The 20,666-nt window shown below is 39.8% G+C and overlaps 1 protein-coding gene across 1 annotated transcript in view; it reads right to left on the bottom strand.

Annotated features, from left to right (window-relative positions):
- Positions 1-20,666, bottom strand: part of LOC121905204 — an 84,110-nt gene that overhangs the window by 1,792 nt on the left and 61,652 nt on the right. Inside the window, 7 exon segments of the mRNA XM_042423280.1 lie at positions 270-590; positions 815-1,144; positions 1,479-1,793; positions 2,000-2,347; positions 2,689-2,997; positions 3,222-3,298; positions 3,330-3,498. Coding sequence (XP_042279214.1) covers positions 270-590; positions 815-1,144; positions 1,479-1,793; positions 2,000-2,347; positions 2,689-2,997; positions 3,222-3,298; positions 3,330-3,498 — 1,869 coding nt within the window.

The following is a 20,666-nucleotide window of genomic DNA, read 5'->3' as shown; positions in this document are numbered from 1 at the left end:
TTGGATCAGGTGTGGTTGGTAAATCTGTGCTGTTGAGTTCTGGTTGAACTAAAAGAAAAGTCTCTGTGAACTCACAAGACAACTACAGCCTGCAGTGTTATCAGCATTAATAAGGAAAAAGCCCCCTGTCTTTATCATAGGACAACATGATTGGTTTATCACTGGGCACCAAGTGTTGACTTATTTTGCTACAAAGCAAAATATATTTTGTGTGGTAAAAAGTGAAACTTACTGATGAGGAAATTTCCTGTTTAATGTGAACAATAAACATTTACCTTCACAAACAACACTGACATCTTCAATGTGACGGCAGTTGTGGACCCCAAATCCTTGATGTCTGCAGTCTGTTATCGATGGTTCATTTCCTGAACAGCTGACATCATCCAACCAGATGGGTCCACTGCCCTGTCCAAAAGCTGCACTTTGTAGAGCTGAAAGAGCCTCGCCACAGCCCAGCTGTCTGCACACCACATTGGCGTTGTTCACGTCCCAGGCATCGTCACACACTGTCCCCCACTGTCCTTCATGGTAGACCTCCACTCTGCCAGAGCAGCGGTTGTCAGAGTTGACCAGCCTCACTGGTGAACCAGCTAACAGAAAAGCATACAACATAATGGTGTTAAAAGATGGACTTCATGAAAACAATGATATCTGTGAGAAACCAAAAAAAGAATAAATAAAATAAAAGTAAAGTGTAAATCACATATATCATATTTCTGTAACAGATGGTGACTAAAATCCTAAATATAATACCATAGACAGGCTGTTACACAGAGAGATTTCATTGACTTTAGCTGCTCAAATTCATGTTTACCTTCACAGACCACACCAGCATCCTCATGGTGTCTACAATTGTGAGATCCAATCCCTTGGTGTCTGCACTCACTGAGTTCTGATTCGCTGCCTGTGCACATGACATCATCCAACCAAATAGGCCCTCTGCCCTGTCCAAAGCGTGCACTTTGTGGTGCTGACAGGACCCTGCCACAGCCCAACTGTCTGCACACCACCTGAGCATCAGTCAGGTCCCAGGCATCGTCACACACTGTGCCCCACTGTCCTCGGTGGAAGATCTCTACTCTACCAGAGCAGGAGCTGTTTCCATCAGCCAGGCGGACCTGCCCCTCAACTGCTGGACTGCTACCTGCTGTTGTTACGTCCATGATGCCAGATGTCACCTGAGCAATGGTGGACTCTTGTGGTCTTGGATCAGGTGTGGTTGGTAAATCTGTGCTGTTGAGTTCTGGTTGAACTAAAAGAAAAGTCTCTGTGAACTCACAAGACAACAACAGCCTGCACTGTTATCAGCATTAATAAGCAAAAGCCCCCTGTCGTTATCATAGGTCAACATGATTGGTTTATCACTGGGCACCAAGTGTTGACTTATTTTGCTACAAAGCAAAATATATTTTGTGTGGTAAAAAGTGAAACTTATTGATGAGGAAATTTCCTGTTTAATGTGAACAATAAACATTTACCTTCACAAACAACACTGGCATCTTCAATGTGACGGCAGTTGTGGACCCCAAATCCTTGATGTCTGCAGTCTGTTATCGATGGTTCATTTCCTGAACAGCTGACATCATCCAACCAGATGGGTCCACTGCCCTGTCCAAAAGCTGCACTTTGTAGAGCTGAAAGAGCCTCGCCACAGCCCAACTGTCTGCACACCACATTGGCGTCGTTCAGGTCCCAGGCATCGTCACACACTGTCCCCCACTGTCCTTCATGGTAGACCTCCACTCTGCCAGAGCAGCGGTTGTCAGAGTTGACCAGCCTCACTGGTGAACCAGCTAACAGAAAAGCATACAACATAATAGTGTTGAAAGATGGACTTCATGAAAACAATGATATCTGTGAGAAACCAAAAATAGAATAAATAAAATAAAAGTAAAGTGTAAATCACATATATCATATTTGTGTAACAGATGGTGACTAAAATCCTAAATATAATACCATAGACAGGCTGTTACACAGAGAGATTTCATTGACTTTAGCTGCTCAAATTTGTGTTTACCTTCACAGACTACACCAGCATCCTCATGGTGTCTACAGTTGTGAGATCCAATCCCTTGGTGTCCACACTCACTGAGCTCTGATTCGCTGCCTGTGCACATGACATCATCCAACCAAATAGGCCCTCTGCCCTGTCCAAAGCGTGCACTTTGTGGTGCTGACAGGACCCTGCCACAGCCCAACTGTCTGCACACCACCTGAGCATCAGTCAGGTCCCAGGCATCGTCACACACTGTGCCCCACTGTCCTCGGTGGAGGATCTCTACTCTACCAGAGCAGGAGCTGTTTCCATCAGCCAGGCGGACCTGCCCCTCAACTGCTGTGCTGTTACCTGCTGTTGTTACATCCGTGATGTCAGATGTCACCTGAGCAATGGTGGACTCTTGTGGTCTTGGATCAGGTGTGGTTGGTAAATCTGTGCTGTTGAGTTCTGGTTGAACTAAAAGAAAAGTCTCTGTGAACTCACAAGACAACAACAGCCTGCACTGTTATCAGCATTAATAAGCAAAAGCCCCCATGTTGTTATCATAGGTCAACATGATTGGTTTATCACTGGGCACCAAGTGTTGACTTATTGTGCTACAAAGCAAAATATATTTTGTGTGGTAAAAAGTGAAACTTATTGATGAGGGAATTTCCTGTTTAATGTGAACAATAAACATTTACCTTCACAAACAACACTGGCATCTTCAACGTGACGGCAGTTGTGGACCCCAAATCCTTGATGTCTGCAGTCTGTTATCGATGGTTCATTTCCTGAACAGCTGACATCATCCAACCAGATGGGTCCACTGCCCTGTCCAAAAGCTGCACTTTGTAGAGCTGAAAGAGCCTCGCCACAGCCCAGCTGTCTGCACACCACATTGGCGTCGTTCACGTCCCAGGCATCGTCACACACTGTCCCCCACTGTCCTTCATGGTAGACCTCCACTCTGCCAGAGCAGCGGTTGTCAGAGTTGACCAGCCTCACTGGTGAACCAGCTAACAGAGAAGCATACAACATAATAGTGTTGAAAGATGGACTTCATGAAAACAATGATATCTGTGAGAAACCAAAAATAGAATCAATAAAATAAAAGTAAAGTGTAAATCACATATATCATATTTCTGTAACAGATGGTGACTAAAATCCTAAATATAATACCATAGACAGGCTGTTACACAGAGAGATTTCATTGACTTTAGCTGCTCAAATTTGTGTTTACCTTCACAGACTACACCAGCATCCTCATGGTGTCTACAGTTGTGAGATCCAATCATCCAACCAAATAGGCCCTCTGCCCTGTCCAAAGTGTGCACTTTGTGGTGCTGACAGGACCCTGCCACAGCCCAACTGTCTGCACACCACCTGAGCATCAGTCAGGTCCCAGAAATCATCACACACTGTGCCCCACTGTCCTCGGTGGAAGATCTCTACTCTACCAGAGCAGGAACTGTTTCCATCAGCCAGGCGGACCTGCCCCTCAACTGCTGTGCTGTTACCTGCTGTTGTTACGTCCATGATGTCAGATGTCACCTGAGCGATGTTGGAATTTTGTGGTCTTGGATCAGGTGTGGTTGAAGCAACTGCATCTTCTGTTCTGTTAACCTCTGTTAACGATGAAAAACATTTTGTTCATAAATGGTTCATTTAAGAACAAGTGGACAGTGGTGTCTTCATTGAGAAAATTGAATATCTTCTATCAGTGTAAAGATGTTGATGAAATACGTTTTCAAAATAATATATAGAAAAATCAATATTAATATATATGTCATAATATATATATTATAACATATGTGAAATTATGTTCAAGTCATCTAGAATTTTTACACAGTAAATATGTGTCATAATGTGTAACCCAAGATGTCAGATGGTTTACCTGAAGTGCTTCCTGTAATAATCTGCAAAATTAGGATCAATAATAAACCCCCAGGCACCCCCATTATGGACAACATCCAGGACACAAACCTGTTAAAAAAGACCACAAAGATGTCTTGATAAACCCCAGAAAACTGCACAATATGCCGACTTGGTGAAAATTCAACACAAATGTACATCTTAAATCTATATTTTCAAATTATGCTGCTGTGCACAAAATTCATTACTTTGCCAGTGTTTGAACATACCTTGGACAGACTGTGTGGGAATCCAGGAAAAAGTTGAAAGTGTAAATCTCCCAGTGAGTGAGACTGTGAGAATTTATAGGCCTGTGTTAGTGCTCAAAGGACCACACCTACCACTCATTGGTGAAGCACTTAAATGGGTCACTGACAGCAATGACTCATATCATATCAACACAGTTACTTATTAATCAAAAACATACATGTATTGTACACCTTTCAAACCACAAGAGTTTACAACAGATGGACAGAAACAGGAGGATGCACACACCTTGGAAAAAAATGATGATTCTTATATTCAGGTTATGAATATTATATTCCATTTCTGTTCCGCTAGATGCCACTAAATTCTACACACTGCGCCTTTAAGGCCCACTTCTGATTGTTAAAAAACTTTCGAGGACCACCTTCCCATATAAATGACAAAAAAAACACAACATGACAAAAAACTGGGCTGTAAATATGTGTTATGCCACTGTCAGCTGTTATGACCAAAATAAATATTCTGCCTACCCTCAGTGAGACACTTGGGCTTGCTTCTGGGAGATAATGAGATCAAGTTGTGGTGGGATGAGTGAGAGGCTGACATGCAGAGTAGCATTCCAAGTTGCTTTTAATTTCTTCCTTGCCTTTGATTTTGTGACAGTCAGTGGCAATGGAAACCCCTGACTCACATAAATAGGTGGTGATGAAAAGCAACAGAAATATGATTGCCCTTTTTGACAGAGAGGGATATTGCCTGGCAGCCAGTATCCAGAATGAAGTAAAGTCAACTCGTGTGAGCTGAAGCTTCAGGCTGCTGTCTGCTGATAGTTCCATCAGTTCATTTTCCAACACAGTGGATAGAGCCACGTTGTCTGAAGCACGATCCACAGATAAAGCTAGCTAGCTAACAGTGGCAAAACACGTTTGTCTCTACCTAATGATTTGTTGTGATTGGCGTGATTGGATATTCAAACGTAACTGGTCATTGAAATTATGCAACCACAACACCAATGTATTATCTTGTATGCCTATCCTCTTCAGGAGATGCCATTGTGGTGGACAACCGCAACATCGACACATGCACACAAGATGATTATCATCTTGTGTGTGTATACTCTTTGGTAGAGGGGGTATGACACTATCGACAGGTGACCAAATGACAGTAAGTTGATTAAAATAACGGATTTCTCTGGGTTTGAAAATTGTTGGATGTGCATTTTGGACACAATCTTATGTTTCTGCATTATGTATTAACAGTCTGGCTTTGAAAAAGTTTGTTTTTATGATTAAAACAGTTTTTTTTAAACTATAGGAGCAACTTGGTTACAGCCGTACTGCAGGGAACAAACAAACAACACATAAACCTTTCCTTTTCCCCTACATTTATTGTGTTTTTAGAATATTTATGTCTCTTCTTATCATTATTTACCAGAGTCATTGTGCCCCTCCCTGTGAATTCTGTCATATTATATTTCAGAACTCACTTCCTTCTCACGTTTTATCATCCAAGGTTAATAGTTGACTCAGTGCTTTGTTCCATTATAAGAAAAGTGTGCTAATATGATTTTTACAACATATTATGCCGATAAGAGTCTGTATGCACTTGTGTGCCTATTACTGAAAGTATGCTACAAAGCATATTCAACACTTTTCTTATACTTCTCACTTTCACATTCATGTTCTTTCACATTCCAGTGTATAAGGTGTATATTGCAAAATTAAATGAATAATTAAATCATTTGTTGTGTGTATTTTTCTGTGTGACTTTATCTAACCTAATACTCTAATACTAACATAACGTGTAATACTTTCTTAATAACATTTTAAATTATGTGTTCAAGTGACAAAAAGTTAAATTGAAATTAAAAATGTTCTTGACTCATACCATTAACATCACTGAACTATTTTGTCATTTTAATTTCTTATTTCTTCAGAAGACCATCAAATCTTCTCTATATAAATTCTAATCTTAACGGCTGTCATAAGGTATGTATCAAACAGGCTGGAGGTAATCATACTCTTTTCTATTTCTTCAATTACACATGCGATGGCCGTGTAAATTATGTACCAATGTTGTCCCTACAAAAAGTGATATTTTAAAGCATTACTGACTGCATCATGGAACTTTTGGACACAGTCATGCCTTACCCTGTATACATGTAGACTGCCCATGCTCTTTTAAAAGCTGGACTGCCCTCTGATCTCATTTGTCGAGATACCATGCGGAAGCTCAGTCGCTACCAGAAGTGATTCTTTCATTCACCTGCCAATTATGTCAAGGATCTGTATTCCCTACTGAAAAGGATTATTTTGAACACAAAGGTCATCATCTGAAAAATAATGAGACTATAAGGTGTGTCTTTGCAGGGTGTGATCACCAAACAAATGTATATGGGACTTTTGTGACACACAAACACAGGAAACATACTCCTCATACTTAACATGATTTCAAACCAGGTATTTTCTCTCAAGAGCAGTGTAGAGAAACACTTGAAGAACCTGACGTTGAAGTCTCTGAAGACGAGAATGATCGCAATGATGCTAATTATGCAGTAACAAGCTCAGATGCGCAGTCTGAAGAACATGAAACTCGTGTTTATAGAGCATATAGCATCCCTCTTATTGAAATTGGAAAGCGTTCATAATGTTTCACTTCGGCGCATTGATGAATTGGTAGAGGAGCTTCACTTCATATCAAGTTCTGCACCCAAAACTGCCAACAAAGATATCATTGTTTCACATTTAAAGAGCAATGACCACAGTATTGATGACGAGTTTGTTAATTCTCTAGTGGAAGAATCCCCTAAGTACAGCATTAAGTGCTGGTGGTCTTCTTTCCTCATAATTCAGAAGAAGACAGTATTTTAAAGAAACATTTGAAGTTGTTGAACCAGTTGAATACATCCTTGAACCAAGTCAGAGGAGAAGTTTCCAGTATGTCTCGATTGTTCAATCCTTGCTTCAAATTTTGAAAAATGAGGAAAGGCCTTAGAGGAAAGGCCCTGAGTAGAGAGCAGGACCAGTCATCATCTACTAAATATGGATCATATCATGATGGTACATTTTATAAAGAGAATTCCTTTTATTCTGAAGAACTAAGGATAAAAATCATACTGTACGTAGATGACTTTGAGGTTTGTAACCCACTGGGAACATCAAGAAAAAAGCATAAAATTACAGCTGTATACTGGGTGTTGGGCAACATCTCTTCTTCATCTCTATCTACTCTTAACTCAGTATACCTGGTGTTTTAATCAAAGAAGTTGATATCAAAAGATTTGGTTATGCTGAAGTGTTTGACCCTCTATTAAAAAACGTTGCTATCTTGGAGCGTGACAGCATCTACATTTCCAGTGTTGGGCAAAATGTGAAAGGCACTGTGTTGAGTGTAGTTGCTGATAATCTTGGGGCACACTCAATCAGCGGACTTGTGGAAAAATTTTTCTGGACCATTCATATGCAGATTTTGTCTTGAGGTTATGTGCTTTTCCTGCTTGTATCAAAAAGGAGCATGCAGATTCTTGGAAGTATTTCCTACTGAAAAATTAATCCCAAAGCACCAGTTCTTAGAACACTATCCTGTTTAATCCTGTTTAAAAGTTTTTGGACCAGTGGTAGCTTTCTGGACAATGCGATTTGAGGCCGAACACAGCTACTTTAAACAGATTGTGAGGCTTTTAAGAACATAATTCCATCCCTGGCTACAAAGCATCAGCTTATGATTGCCCACCTACTGCATTCCACAACAGATGTGGGTGTGAGTGTAAGAGTAACATCAGTGCCATTAGATGTTCTGCATGCAAATGTTCAGGAGTCAATCAGGTGTCTATATCCTTGACAATGTACAGCTAGCTAACATTTTCACCTTCCAGGGAACCAGATACTCTAAAGGTATGGTTGTGGCCTATGGTTGTACTGCTGGTCTTCTTGATTTTGCAGGTATTGTGCAGATTGCCTTTCTTGAAGAAAGTGTACATTTCATTGTGAAAACACAGATTTCCTGGTATGGTGAACACTATCTGCCTCCAGTGCTGAGTACAACAGTATCATCTGATTCTTCTTTATCTCCTCTTTTCCTGCAGACATGGAACAAGCCGCGAGACTCCGAGTCCTCATGGATCATGAAATCAAGAAATTTACTCTCAACGGTGAATGAGTTGGTTAAAGCTATCAAAGATGCTTATTCCATCACCACAGACATAAGTCTTCAGTACAAAGACAAGGACTTTGATGACTTCTTCACCATAACCTCTACGAATGACCTGAAATATAAAGACACCCTCAAAGTAGTGAATGTACCACAAACCATCACACTAACCATTGTCCCACAGGAGAGCAACCCTCTGATGGGTGCTCGGTATGTGATTTTCACTCTGTGGATTCACGAGACACTTTGATTCTGAGTCCTCCTCCCTCAGAGAGGCAGGATCCATGGCCTACTGTGGTAAGTGTTGACTCCTTGAGACCTGAAGATTCTGGCAAGAGGCTCTGACAGCCCAAGTATGCGCTGTAAGGGAGTCCAGCTGGGATGTTTCTTGTGGTCCATGTTGAGTTAGCAATGTCCTTTCTGGTCTTAAGTCAAGATCCCTTGGACCTGCTGCAGCTCCCTCTGTCTGCTTTCCTCCTCACTGATAATGTCTTGCTCTGATCTGCTGGAGTAGTGCAGTTTGGTGAGAGTGTCACCCATGTATCAGTACCAGGTGTCAGGTATAAAACTGGGTAGAAACTGTTGTCAAGGCAACCTTTTACAAATATTCATATTCAATATTCCCATACAAGTTAGATACAATGAGGGAGACTGGTGACCCCATGGTTGTTCCCTTAGTTTACTTGTAGCAATTCCCTGGTGCTAAAGGTGATTATTAATGTTTCACCAAGTGCTATGGCCATGCATCAATGCACCATATGTTTAAGTAATGTATTTGTGTTTTTAAAAAAGTTAAATGTACATTAGAGATGAACACAGTTTCTCAAGCATGTTGTACAGAACTTATAGGAGCTCTGATAGTGAACTGAATGAAAGGAGAAGTCAGACAATGTCACATGTCACAAGTCTCTGATTAGCTACTTTTCATAGTGGCTCTACAGTCTTGTAACTAAGGTTTAGGAACAAGATCACGCCCCTCTCACTCACTGAATTCCACCTATGCCTAACTCATTCACTCACCTGTGCATACCTATATACGCTTTCTCTCTCATTCATCTCAGTTCTCATGACCCTATCCCCCAAACCCCGTTTTTCTCCTCTCTCTCCTCTCAACAGGCGTCACAGTGGCTCAGTGGTTAGCACTTATTCCTCACAGCAAAAAGGTTCTGGGTTCGAACACTGGCCATCCCAGATCCTTTCTGTGTGGAGTTTGCATGTTCTCCCCATGTTCGTGTGGGTTTCCACTGGGTGCTCCAGTTTCCTCTCACCATCAAAGACATGCGTGTTAGGGTTAATACTTCTCCATAAGTAATTCTTCTTGTTCTATTCTAGGAACCACAGGGGGATGACGAAGCAGAAAGCTCATCGAGACATGCCCCCCACCCTGAGTCTCGACCCCTGGGTTCCTAGATGCTCCAGCCTCATTGTGATTCCACTTGGTCCCTGGTCATCCCCATGCCATCGACCCCCTTCATCCCTCTCGTAAAAAAGTTCTGGGATCAGCAGCATTATCTATTGATTACTTGATCACATGTGAAACAGGTTTTAATGGTAAATAAAATGTTTATTATGTGATTGTCTGAACTAACAAGATTGCATGCATATACACAACAGCAGCAGAGAGTGTAGCACTGAGAACGTGAACTAACAAAAGATGGGTCCATTTACTTGGTTGACTGATTGATTCTTTCAAAGTTACTATCAATGCTCAAAACAGGACTCAATATTGATACTATCAATAATTTTGGGATTGATCTGCCCAACCCTAAAACAAACATTATTTATATGGTACATTTCAAAGTGTTTTACAGGAAGAAGAAAAGTGGAAAGATTGAAATAAAAGAGATGGAGAAGAAAATATAGTAAGACTGACTTTGATATCAGACAGATAAACCAAAATACTGGACAGATTGAAATTTTCACCTGATGATGGCGCCAGATGATAAGTTAAGGGATCTCTAAAGTTCACAAGGAAAATGAAATGTCTGCACCAAATTGCATGGTGATCCATCCAAAACTTGTCAGGACATTTCAGTCTGAGCCACAAGTGTCAACCTCATGGTGCTTCTAGATGAAAAGTCACGCAGTCACCAAAGTTAATAATCTTCATCCCATCGACACTGTGGATATCTGTACCAGATTTAATGGCAATTCATCCAGCAGTTGTTGAGAAATTTCAGTCTGGACCAAAGTCATGTATCATGGTTGTAATTTGGTTTCACTTATTTTTTTTAACTACTGCATATTCAACCATCAAGGTTTTATTTTAAAAAAAGGTGACAGTTTACTCTATAATATGGAAAATCTGTTATTGGCTCTCAACCACTGACACCTGTCTGCGGTCAGTGGGACACCTGGCAGAGAGGATGAAATAATCAGTTCTGTTTCACATTGCTGTAAATTTCACTTTTTCCCCATTTCCACTATACTCCACAAAGCATCTGCTGAGGGACACATACTTGTTCTGGATGAGAGAGTATCGCACAGAATCATCTGGGTTTGATGAATGAGTGGCGTAGCAGTCCTTCAGAACAGCTGCAAAGCTTGGATCTCTCTCGTCTACAGAGACGCCCACATACAATGGTGAGCCCACTGACAGGATGACCCGACCTGCTGGATAAGTCTCTATGAAGTTGGAGTTGCGAAACAGAAACATGGAAATTCTGGCTTTGGTATCCGAGCCTAAAATGCCACCTGCCAGTCTGTCAAGAAAACTTATGAAAGAAAGGCATTTCCCCCAGCAGGCATCTATTCTTAAATAAGATAATAATAAATAATAGGCCGCACCATAAAACTGTTCTGTCATTAGGTATCAGCTAGATAGTTTTTTGTACAACAATCACACAGGCTTGTTTAGGTTCATCTTTGCTGAGGTGTCTGAAGTTTCTGGAATTTTTTGTGCTGTTGTGGTGCACCGTGCTGTGTTCGTTAAAACAGTATCAGCGGATGAACTGTTAACTTGGATGGAGGGATCAGATTTACAGTACAGCATGGTGAACACTTAATTGTTTTCCTAAAAAAATTATGATTAAAATTAATTCTTATACTAAAATAGAACTTGTTTCTCCCTTCAAAAAGGGAAAAACATTATACAATCCACCATACTATCTATAATGGATTATGGAGATATGTATGCTCATGATGCTGTCACATGCGCTAGATTGTTCTGTGTGTTTGTCTGTGTCCAGGAGATTAGCACAGGAGAAGGGAAGACTCATGGTGCAGTCCTGTGCCCTCTAGAGGATAACGACCACAGATGACTTGATTTGACGTGATGGCCCTTGGCTTGCAGGTTGACTGTTTGGCTGAGTGGTTAGCGCAGATGTCCATGGTCTGGGAGCCTGGGGTGTGAGACCCAGTATGGGAACTCTCCTGTTGTTCTTTCTTTAGATGAATAAACTGTTGGAGTAGATGGCATGTGTGTGGTTGGTCTGAAAGACAGAAGATGATTAAATTATCAGTCAGTTGAGTGATTATATCAGCTTGAGAGGGTGTGCTATTAAAAGCAGCAGTGCTTGGTCAAGCAGTTAGAAAATTTTCCTTCAGGTGGAGGACTTGGGTTCAAGATACTGAATACTTAGTCCCTGCCAGTTCCTGCTGACCTGACCTCCCTGCAGAAGAGTAAGTGAAAACATTTTCAATATGGGAACCAATAACCCAGTCTCAATTATAGTAACAATAATCGGATGGACTAACATACAGGCAGCACATACAGTACATATTCAGTACCATTGTGTCACCATTTCTATATGGGACACCATTTATGTCCCATACACCAGTGAAGGAGACAACTTTCATTATTCATTATCTGGTCTGTCAGAAATAACATGCTTGATGTCCCAAAATGTTCCCCAGCTAAATCAAAAATCATTCTTTCTATCCTCCAAAGTCCCCCACAATTTTAAAAAGACATCTTGGCTCTCTGTCAACAAATGTCAAAAAAAACTCTCCAGAGCCAAACTACCGGAGAGGGGCTGGACTGTTCTTCTTTTTCAGAATTGCCAAAGCTGAGAGCCCCTAGCTGAGCGCTACTATATTGGAGTTCTCCCCATGGAGTGAGAGGGTCACCTCCTTGACATGTCATTCTGGGAGGAATGCTCTGACTGTTGTTTGTGCGAATGCATCAAACATACTTGATGTTTCTCAGTGAGGTCCTGCCTGGTGACTCAATAGTTCTGCTGGGGGACATCAATGCTCATGTGGATTGTGAATAAGGTTGTGAAGAAACCTGGAGGGGGGTGATTGGGAGGAACGGCTTGATCTGAACCCAAATGGTGCTTTTTTATTGGACTTCTGTGCTAGTCAGGCATTGGCCACAACAAACACAATGTCTAAGCATGACTTGGTTCATAAGTGCACCTGGTACCAAAACACCTTTGGCTGTGAATATCTGTTGGAGGCCCCTGTCAGCAGGGTCTTTGGCTTCCATCTCTGCAGGAATTTCTCTTGCATCAGAGTTGTTGGAAAGTGCTGTATAAATACCATATAATAAAAATTATTATTATTATCATTAGAATATAACAATGTGCAGTTTGTGGCAAGGTCTGCAAAACCCACAAGCTTTGAGGGATGAGTGAATTGTGCAGGACATAGGCTTACACAGTGGCCAGAACCGCCATGCACTGCACATTCCACCTCAAGGCAAAACATCTGAACATCAATGGGTCAAGTGGTCAGCATCTAACAAGAAGACAGAATGGCTCCAGTTTGATGTGGATGTGTACTGAATCCTTGAGTCCTTGCCACAGTCAGTAATGATGCATATCAGAAGTGCCACTTAATGGCAATAATCACTGTCAACATTGTTGCTGAGAGTTTGGCATTATGAAGCAGTGGGTGACAAAACTGGGGCAAAACTGGTAGGAGACGAGAATAAGCCAGCTACAATAAGACAGGAGCTGAAATCTCTAAGGAGGCAGTAGCAAGGAAGCAAGGGGGGAGAATAAGGCCGTCTTAACAGATCTATGTAACATCATGAAGAAGAAGACCATCATCCTCCGTAGCACACAGCGGCACAGAAGAGGGGGCAAAGAGAGAGCCAGGAAGCAAGCTGCAATCATGGTAAACTCCATCAAGTTCAAAAACTGCTTGGGCAGAAGTGAAGTGGCCACTTGCATGCTCCAAAGAGGAGATTGATCAGTACCAGGTAGCACCTATAGAAATAGTAAGTGGGACCAAGAACTGGGAGATTGTTGGGCTTTGATGTCATCACCAGAACCCACCACTGAGGTCAACACCAATGAGCCAACCTTGAACAAGATCCAGATGGTTATCAGAGCTGCTAGAACAACCTCATCTTCAGGCCCTCGTGGAGTGCCACACAAGGTCTCCAAGAGGTACCCCAGGTCTTGCAATGATGGAGGATCCTCAAGGTGATTTGAAAGAGAAGAAGGTAGCTCAGCAGTGGAGATTTTCAGAGAATCTCTGCAAATGAGGAGAATACAAGCAACATTGAGCAGTTCAGGGCCATCTCACTTGTCAGGGTTGAAGGCAAGATCTTCTTCAGTATCATCGCTCAATGTCTGATGACACCCTCAAGGACACACCTGCAATGTAGATGTTTTGCTAGCTAGTCCCCAATGCAGGGCCTTCAAAATCCTTCAAAATCAAAGGACTGCACAGGAAGAGAGTCATCAGGAACATCACCAATACTACAACAAGGCATCAAGATGGCAGATGACTGTGAATCAAGACCTATGAACCACATATGCTAATTGGACACAAGATGATCAACCTGGTTTGATTGCCTGGGCGATGGTGTCTGATATTTAAAAACCTGTTGAAAAGACCCCAGCTTACATCACTGACTATGTGTCCATATGCATCACAAGATGTGTAAAACAAAAAACAACTGCAGTGCAAAAATTCACACAACAAATAAATGTTAAGTAACTTTATCTTCTTCATGCTGCAATGACTCTACACACTTTTGTGGCAGTTCATCTCCTGCTTCATCTCCAACCAGCTAATGTTAATTTAGGATTTCACTTCTAAATTGTGATGACCATAGTAGCTAGCACTATGCTAGCTGTCTGGGTTTAACCCTGAACAACATATACATAACACAGCAAAGAGTATGATGATATAGGTTTTATAGACATGCACGTAGGTTTACAGAAAACAATTAACTGTCATGGTTCTGTCACAGTCTGACTCTATGTCCCAGCACCAGTCTATCACATGCTCTCAGACTTTTCTCCCTGTTTGTTAAGACTGGACTGAGTGGGAGAAGGACAGATAAGAGAGGTTGCAAATTATATGTAAGGACCACTTGAGATACTGTTGCTTGCTTCATTGAAGCTTGACAGATTTATTGGTTCATGTTTATGTCAACAGGAATGTATGTTTCTAGTCGTTATGGTAAAGGTTCCTAGGTTGGCAATGTAATGCTGAAGTTTATTTGCTGTGTTTGCTCAGTGTGACTTGTGCACTGATTGAAGATATATTTATGTAATTTTGAGACAGTTTGATGAATGATGATTTATATATGAAGAGGTTTGTGCATGATTATGTAGCAGCATAGAGGGCGCTGTTTATAATTGATACCACCTGGTGGCCGCCATTGGTTCAGCTTTATATAAAGGTGGCAGTCCTCACCTGCCTCTTCCTCTTGCGCTCCCCCATCGCGTCACTTCCGGTCCGGGAGTTTTGGTCCGTCAAAGCAGCACTGAGTGTGCCTTGCTGCGGTTATTTCGGGTAAATGCTGGCCCTTGTGTCTCTGCTGCTGCTCTGTGTGCACCTGCTGCTGCTGTGCTGGGTGGTGGTAGGCCGCCTTGTCGTTGACTCTAAACACCTGATTTGTTTTTAATTTAGTATTAACACCTGTCCCATCAGTAAGCCTCAGCCCCTGATTTAGTTCCCCCCCCGTATGATTGTGTTGTCATTTTAAATTGTATTGGCAATAAAGTGTACTATTTTGTAAGTTCTGAAACCACGTTTTCTCTTGCCTCCAGTAAATGAACCTGTGTCCTATTGATGATAGTCATAAATAATTCTCTGGGTGAAATTCTCAAGGTGGCGTTGTCTGGCAACTTAACTGAAATTGTGATAGTATAACTCCGTTGACCGCTGTGGCGACAACCATATTGTAGACTTTTATTTAACTCATGGATGAAGTTCTGTTTTTGATTTGGCCTCAACCCAGAGCAGTTATTGCCTTTTGTGTTTTTTCTTGTTTTCCCCATCCTGCTTTTCCTTCCACACCTGCCCTGCATTCAGCCTCGTTAGTCCTGCTCTTTTCCCAGCGTTTTCCCAAGCCAATCAGCTTCTTTCTAGTTCTCTTGTTTCATGTCCTCATTCCCCTCACTTGAGTTTCTCTGTTCATCTCCCCACCTGTGCCTCATCTCCTTGTTAGTTCAGTTAGTATTTCAGTCCCGTGTTTCAGTTCAGTTTTGTTGGATCCTTTGCTCTGTGTTGTTCAGTTTTGTTCTGTCCTGTTCAGTTTTGCTTTGCCTGCATTTCTAAGTGTAAATAAAGATAGTTCTTCAGTTCCTGTGCCTGATGTCTCCTGCATTTGGGTCCATCTACTGCTAACCCTAACAAACAACAAAAAATGATTGAGTCTTTACTGTGTGTGTTTCCACAGGCTCCTGCCTGGGTTTCCATTTCGTACCACAGTACATCATTATGCACTCTGACCCAGGAGCAGTTGCGGGTTGCCAGAGAATGGGCTCAAACCAGAGGAGTGTACTAAGAAGCAAGTTCAACTTACTCAGGCTTTCTTTGTGTGAGCTGGCTCGACAAACTCTAAACATGCGATCAGAGATAAGTGGTATCACAACAGTGGATATGAACTTTCTTTGCCAACCCAGGTTTTCTGCTTCAGGCTCTGTGCATGTCCCCATAAAAGGGGGCATTTGGCGCGTCATTGACTCTTTTTCCGCACAAAATGGAATGATCGCGTGCTGCCTACTTCAGTCGGGAGGAACAGATCATTATAACAGAGAGCTATGAATAATATAAATACATTATCACAGCAAAAAGAAACACTGTTGCTGCAAATAAGGTGAGAGATGAATGCTGGCAGAATTGCTGATCATGTAAATTTGTTAATTAAAACACTAATTCATTAATTTATTAATTATGTAATTAGTTTATATACTTATTTTACCACTCAAAGCACTCTCCGTACCTTCCACGCCCAGAGCTCTTAAACTTTAAACTGATGCTGCAGATTTAAACATTATACTCAAGAAGTGCATTCAGGTCTGACTCTGTCCCATAATGAAGGATAAGTGGAAATCACTTTAGGTTTTGGCCAAATCAAAGTGAAATTAATATTATAAATTGAATATTATCTGTGATGAATACCAATAGACTAATCAATTTTATTTATTTATTTTTGTTCAAAGTATTTCTTTATTAGTTTTTTGTTTATTAGTTTATTTATTTATTTATTTATTTATTTTTATTTGAAATACAGTTTGATATATTGTAACAAAATCCCATCCTGCAAGTAACCCTAACCTCTTGCACCATTACAAATTTACAATGTGACATTTCAAATCAATGGTAAGTGTGATAAAAGACTAATCAATTTTCTAAGCGGTGTTCTAATAGCTGCAGTACCAGCAGTGTTTAACGGACTTGGCAGTAAATCAGGTAGTTAGTGAAAGGGCAGCGCTTTTTATTGCCAATTTAAGCTGAAACTCGGAATATAACCTGCTTTGGACCAGGTTAAATTTGCAGCATAAGTTACCATGGTGATCTAGCCAGGTTAAAAGAGAGCCACTTTTGTGACATTGAACTACATGTAACAATACTGCCCACTAGTGACAAGAGTTAAATTCCCTTATGTTAAGAGTTGATGAATGTTTGGTAACTAAGGATTTGTATTTTAAAATCACCTAAGTGAGTAACTTTTGATCTATTAACCTCATATACAATAATATTTTAGTAATTAAATTAGATAAGTACTTGTATTGGAAGAGTGAATTTTCTGAAGTAGTAGGAATGCCAAGATATAATGTTTAAGAGTTTCAGGTTGAAGTTTTCTTGTATTATTAAACAATAGTCATATCGAATGTTTTATCTTATGAAGTAAGAGTTTCTTAAGGTTTAATCCAATCACATAGGTGTTAACTTTAATCATATATGGATAAACTCATTAGAGGAAGATAGGAAGACACTTTGAATGCTTGAAGTCACAGAGGTAATTAAATAACTGTGTTAAATGTATTTTTATTTCTGAATGTTGTGTTAATCTCACAGAATCACTGCTTTAACTCTGTCATTCACTCTATTACAGCACAACCATTACTAATTAGAAAATATCATGAAATACTTGAACATTATGAAAACATGTTTACAACTTTAATGTGAAATACGAGGCCACAGTGACTTGAACTGTGATTTTGCGTGTAAAAACTCGGATTAGACTTCCCCAAAAATTCCTTTATTTCAGTAGACACAGGCTGTAGACACCAGCCACACCTAAAGTCCCTCAAGAACAAAGGAATTGAATATTCATCAACAATTCGGCGCAAAAACTTTTAGAACACACCCAAACTCCGCCTGTTTCTATCAAGACTTTTAAAAGAGCCTCAAAGAGATTACTCTTTGAGCTGGCCTCCAAGAATTTGAGAAAATTCTTAAGACTTCTTTGTTTTTCAACCAAGTATATATGTATTTAATCTTTTATTGAAACAAGTTTAATTTGTTTTTGTTTTATTTGGAACATTAAGTCTCATATTTCCACGAACAGTAATTTAATTTTGAAGTAAACACGTACAGTATTTTATTTTAAAGTAAACGCCGCTGAAGATTTGAGCGTAGTCAGATTAAACTTTATTCGACACTCAACTCAAGTTTCTACAATCCAACCAAAGCTTGAATCCTCAACTTAAACTCCTAAAGAAGAAAACAACACTTGAAACTGGACCTCTACCTACTCTCTGAGAGCAATACTGCAAACTAGAAGTTGAACAGCCTGAAACGGCTTGACTCCTTCCTACCGGTGTTCAACACCTTTGCACCCACAGAGACATGCCCACAGTCCGAAGCCTGATCTGGGCTCTTTCCTTGCCAACAAGGGTTGGAATTGCCGAGATGACACCTCTACCACGACAAAACACCTCAACATTAAGGCATAACATGGCTTTGTGATCAAGGGTTGATGTCGAATAACGTCAAAATTAAAAGATAATTTATTTAGAGAAGTTGAAATAGCATCCCCTTAACATTCTCCATTTCAATAAATTAAGCCTCGAGTGACACACTTTGAACCACTCTTGCTGAATAATTTTCTTTATTAATTTTATTACTATTTATAGGCCTTATTATTTTTTTATTTTTTTTTTACTTTATTTTTATTTATTTTTGTATATTATCTTATGCTTTATCATGTATCCTCAAGACGTTTAGCTATTAATAAATGTCTCCATTTACCCTTAAAGTGGTTGGTTGTTTCTTTGAGCTGCAGTAAACAGAGGTCACTGTTTGGGACAAGAACTTACATTTATGAGACTGATTCATTGATTAAATTGAACAAGGGTTAGTGCTCCCTCCTGGCACTAACAAATCCTAACCAAAAAGGAGGTGGTGCTCCAATAAAGAGATAATTAAATATTAAAGTATTAATACTCCAACAGTGTCTTTTGATCTTTTGCTGTCTTTTGATCCTTTGATAGTGGGAACCCGTAGTGCCCGGCTGAAACCCACACAAACATGGGAAGAACATGCAAACTCCACACAGAGAGGACCTGGGTTGAAATCCAGGACCTTGCTGTGGGGCAACAGTGCTAACCACTGAGCCGCCATGTACTCGATGGTGCTAAAATGGAACTTTTTTAAGTATGCTTCACATACTGCAAATGTACTACTTGTTTTATGTTTGCTCATTCTGTTCTTTGATTTACAGTACAACTGAAATACATTTATAATGTAATGTAAATTGTACTTTGAGTGTACATAAAATCTATCATTAATAGATTACAAAAACATCTACATTAGTGTATTTACACAGACTGCTTGAGCATTTCCAATATACTTTAAATGTACTTGAAAACTCCTGAAAATGTAGCTGTCTTTAAAGTATACTACCAATGTGCTTAAATATACTCTGCTGCGTTGCACTTATAATGTACATGAAATGTACTGAAATAGATTACAAGTATATTTACATTAGGATATTATACATATTGCTTGAGCATTTCCAGTACACTTTAAGTGTAAACTTGTGAAAAAGAGGTAGTAGTGTGCTAGAGGACTGTCTTGATCATATAAAACTCAAGAAAAATGCAGGTGCTCTTGAAGAAAAGGGTCATCACATAAAAGAAAAAAAAAACTTCAGGCACTCATGCATGGAGCAGGAATAAAAAAAACTCTAGGATTAAGTTAAAAAGCCTTTATTTACAATAAAAAACGACCGGTTTCGACCATAAAGGTCTTCATCAGGGTATAAGGGTGAACAAACAACAAGCAACCATTTTATAAATGTACTAAAATAGATTACAAGTACATTTACATTAGAATATTATACATATTGCTTGAGCATTTCCAGTACTCTTCCGTGTAACTTAATATTCCTAACATATATCATAAGTTAGACTTTAAACTGTATTAACATGTACTTAAATGTACTCTGCTCTGCTCTCCTCAATAAGGGCCAAAGTAAAGGAGTATTTCACTTTAAATATGAATTCAATATCATCAATACAGATAATATGGGAAATATTTAAGGTTACATGTAGGGGATGGATAATTAGTTACTTAACTGCTAAAAAGAGGGAGAAGAATGAGGGAAAATTCCCTAAAAGAAGAACTGAACAAGCTTGAAAAAAGACATATGAGGGAACCAGACAATCACATATTAAGGTACTCTGTGTTACTTTGCAGAGCACAATTGCAAGAAATAATGCATGAAGAAACCACATTCACATTGTTTAAACTTAAAAGAAAATATTTTGAGTCTGGTGAGAAGGCAGGCAAAATGCTGGCAATGAGACTAAGAAAAATAGAATCAAAACATTTAATATCAAATATTGTAATGAAGACTTATACAAGACCCAAAGTAAATTAATCACTGTTTTAAAACATATTATATGAAATTATATGAATCAGCGGTTCATTCGATTTTAAAGGAAGCTCACAATTTTTTTTAGTAATATGTGTTTATCTTCAGTTAAAGAGACAGACAAAAAAGAACTTGAGGAATATATTACCGATGCAGAGGTAAAACTGGCCATAAAGTGTCTGTCTAACGGTAAGACACTTGGAGTATTGAGTTTTATAAATGTTTTCAGGATGTTTTGACTCCTTTTCTTACAGTGCTATATAATGATATTATAATGTCTGAACAGCTGTGATTTCAACAATACCAAAGATCATATGCAAATTAGAAATTACAGACCTCTTAGTCTGCTTAACAACGACTGCAAGTTATTCGCTAAAATACTTGCAATACGTCTTGAAAGAGTGG

The sequence above is a fragment of the Thunnus maccoyii genome, chromosome 2 (assembly GCF_910596095.1).
Source record: "Thunnus maccoyii chromosome 2, fThuMac1.1, whole genome shotgun sequence".
In the NCBI taxonomy this organism is placed as follows: Eukaryota; Metazoa; Chordata; class Actinopteri; order Scombriformes; family Scombridae; genus Thunnus; species Thunnus maccoyii.
The sequence above is the reverse complement of the archived record's forward strand: the minus strand, read 5'-3'. Positions and strand labels throughout refer to the sequence as shown.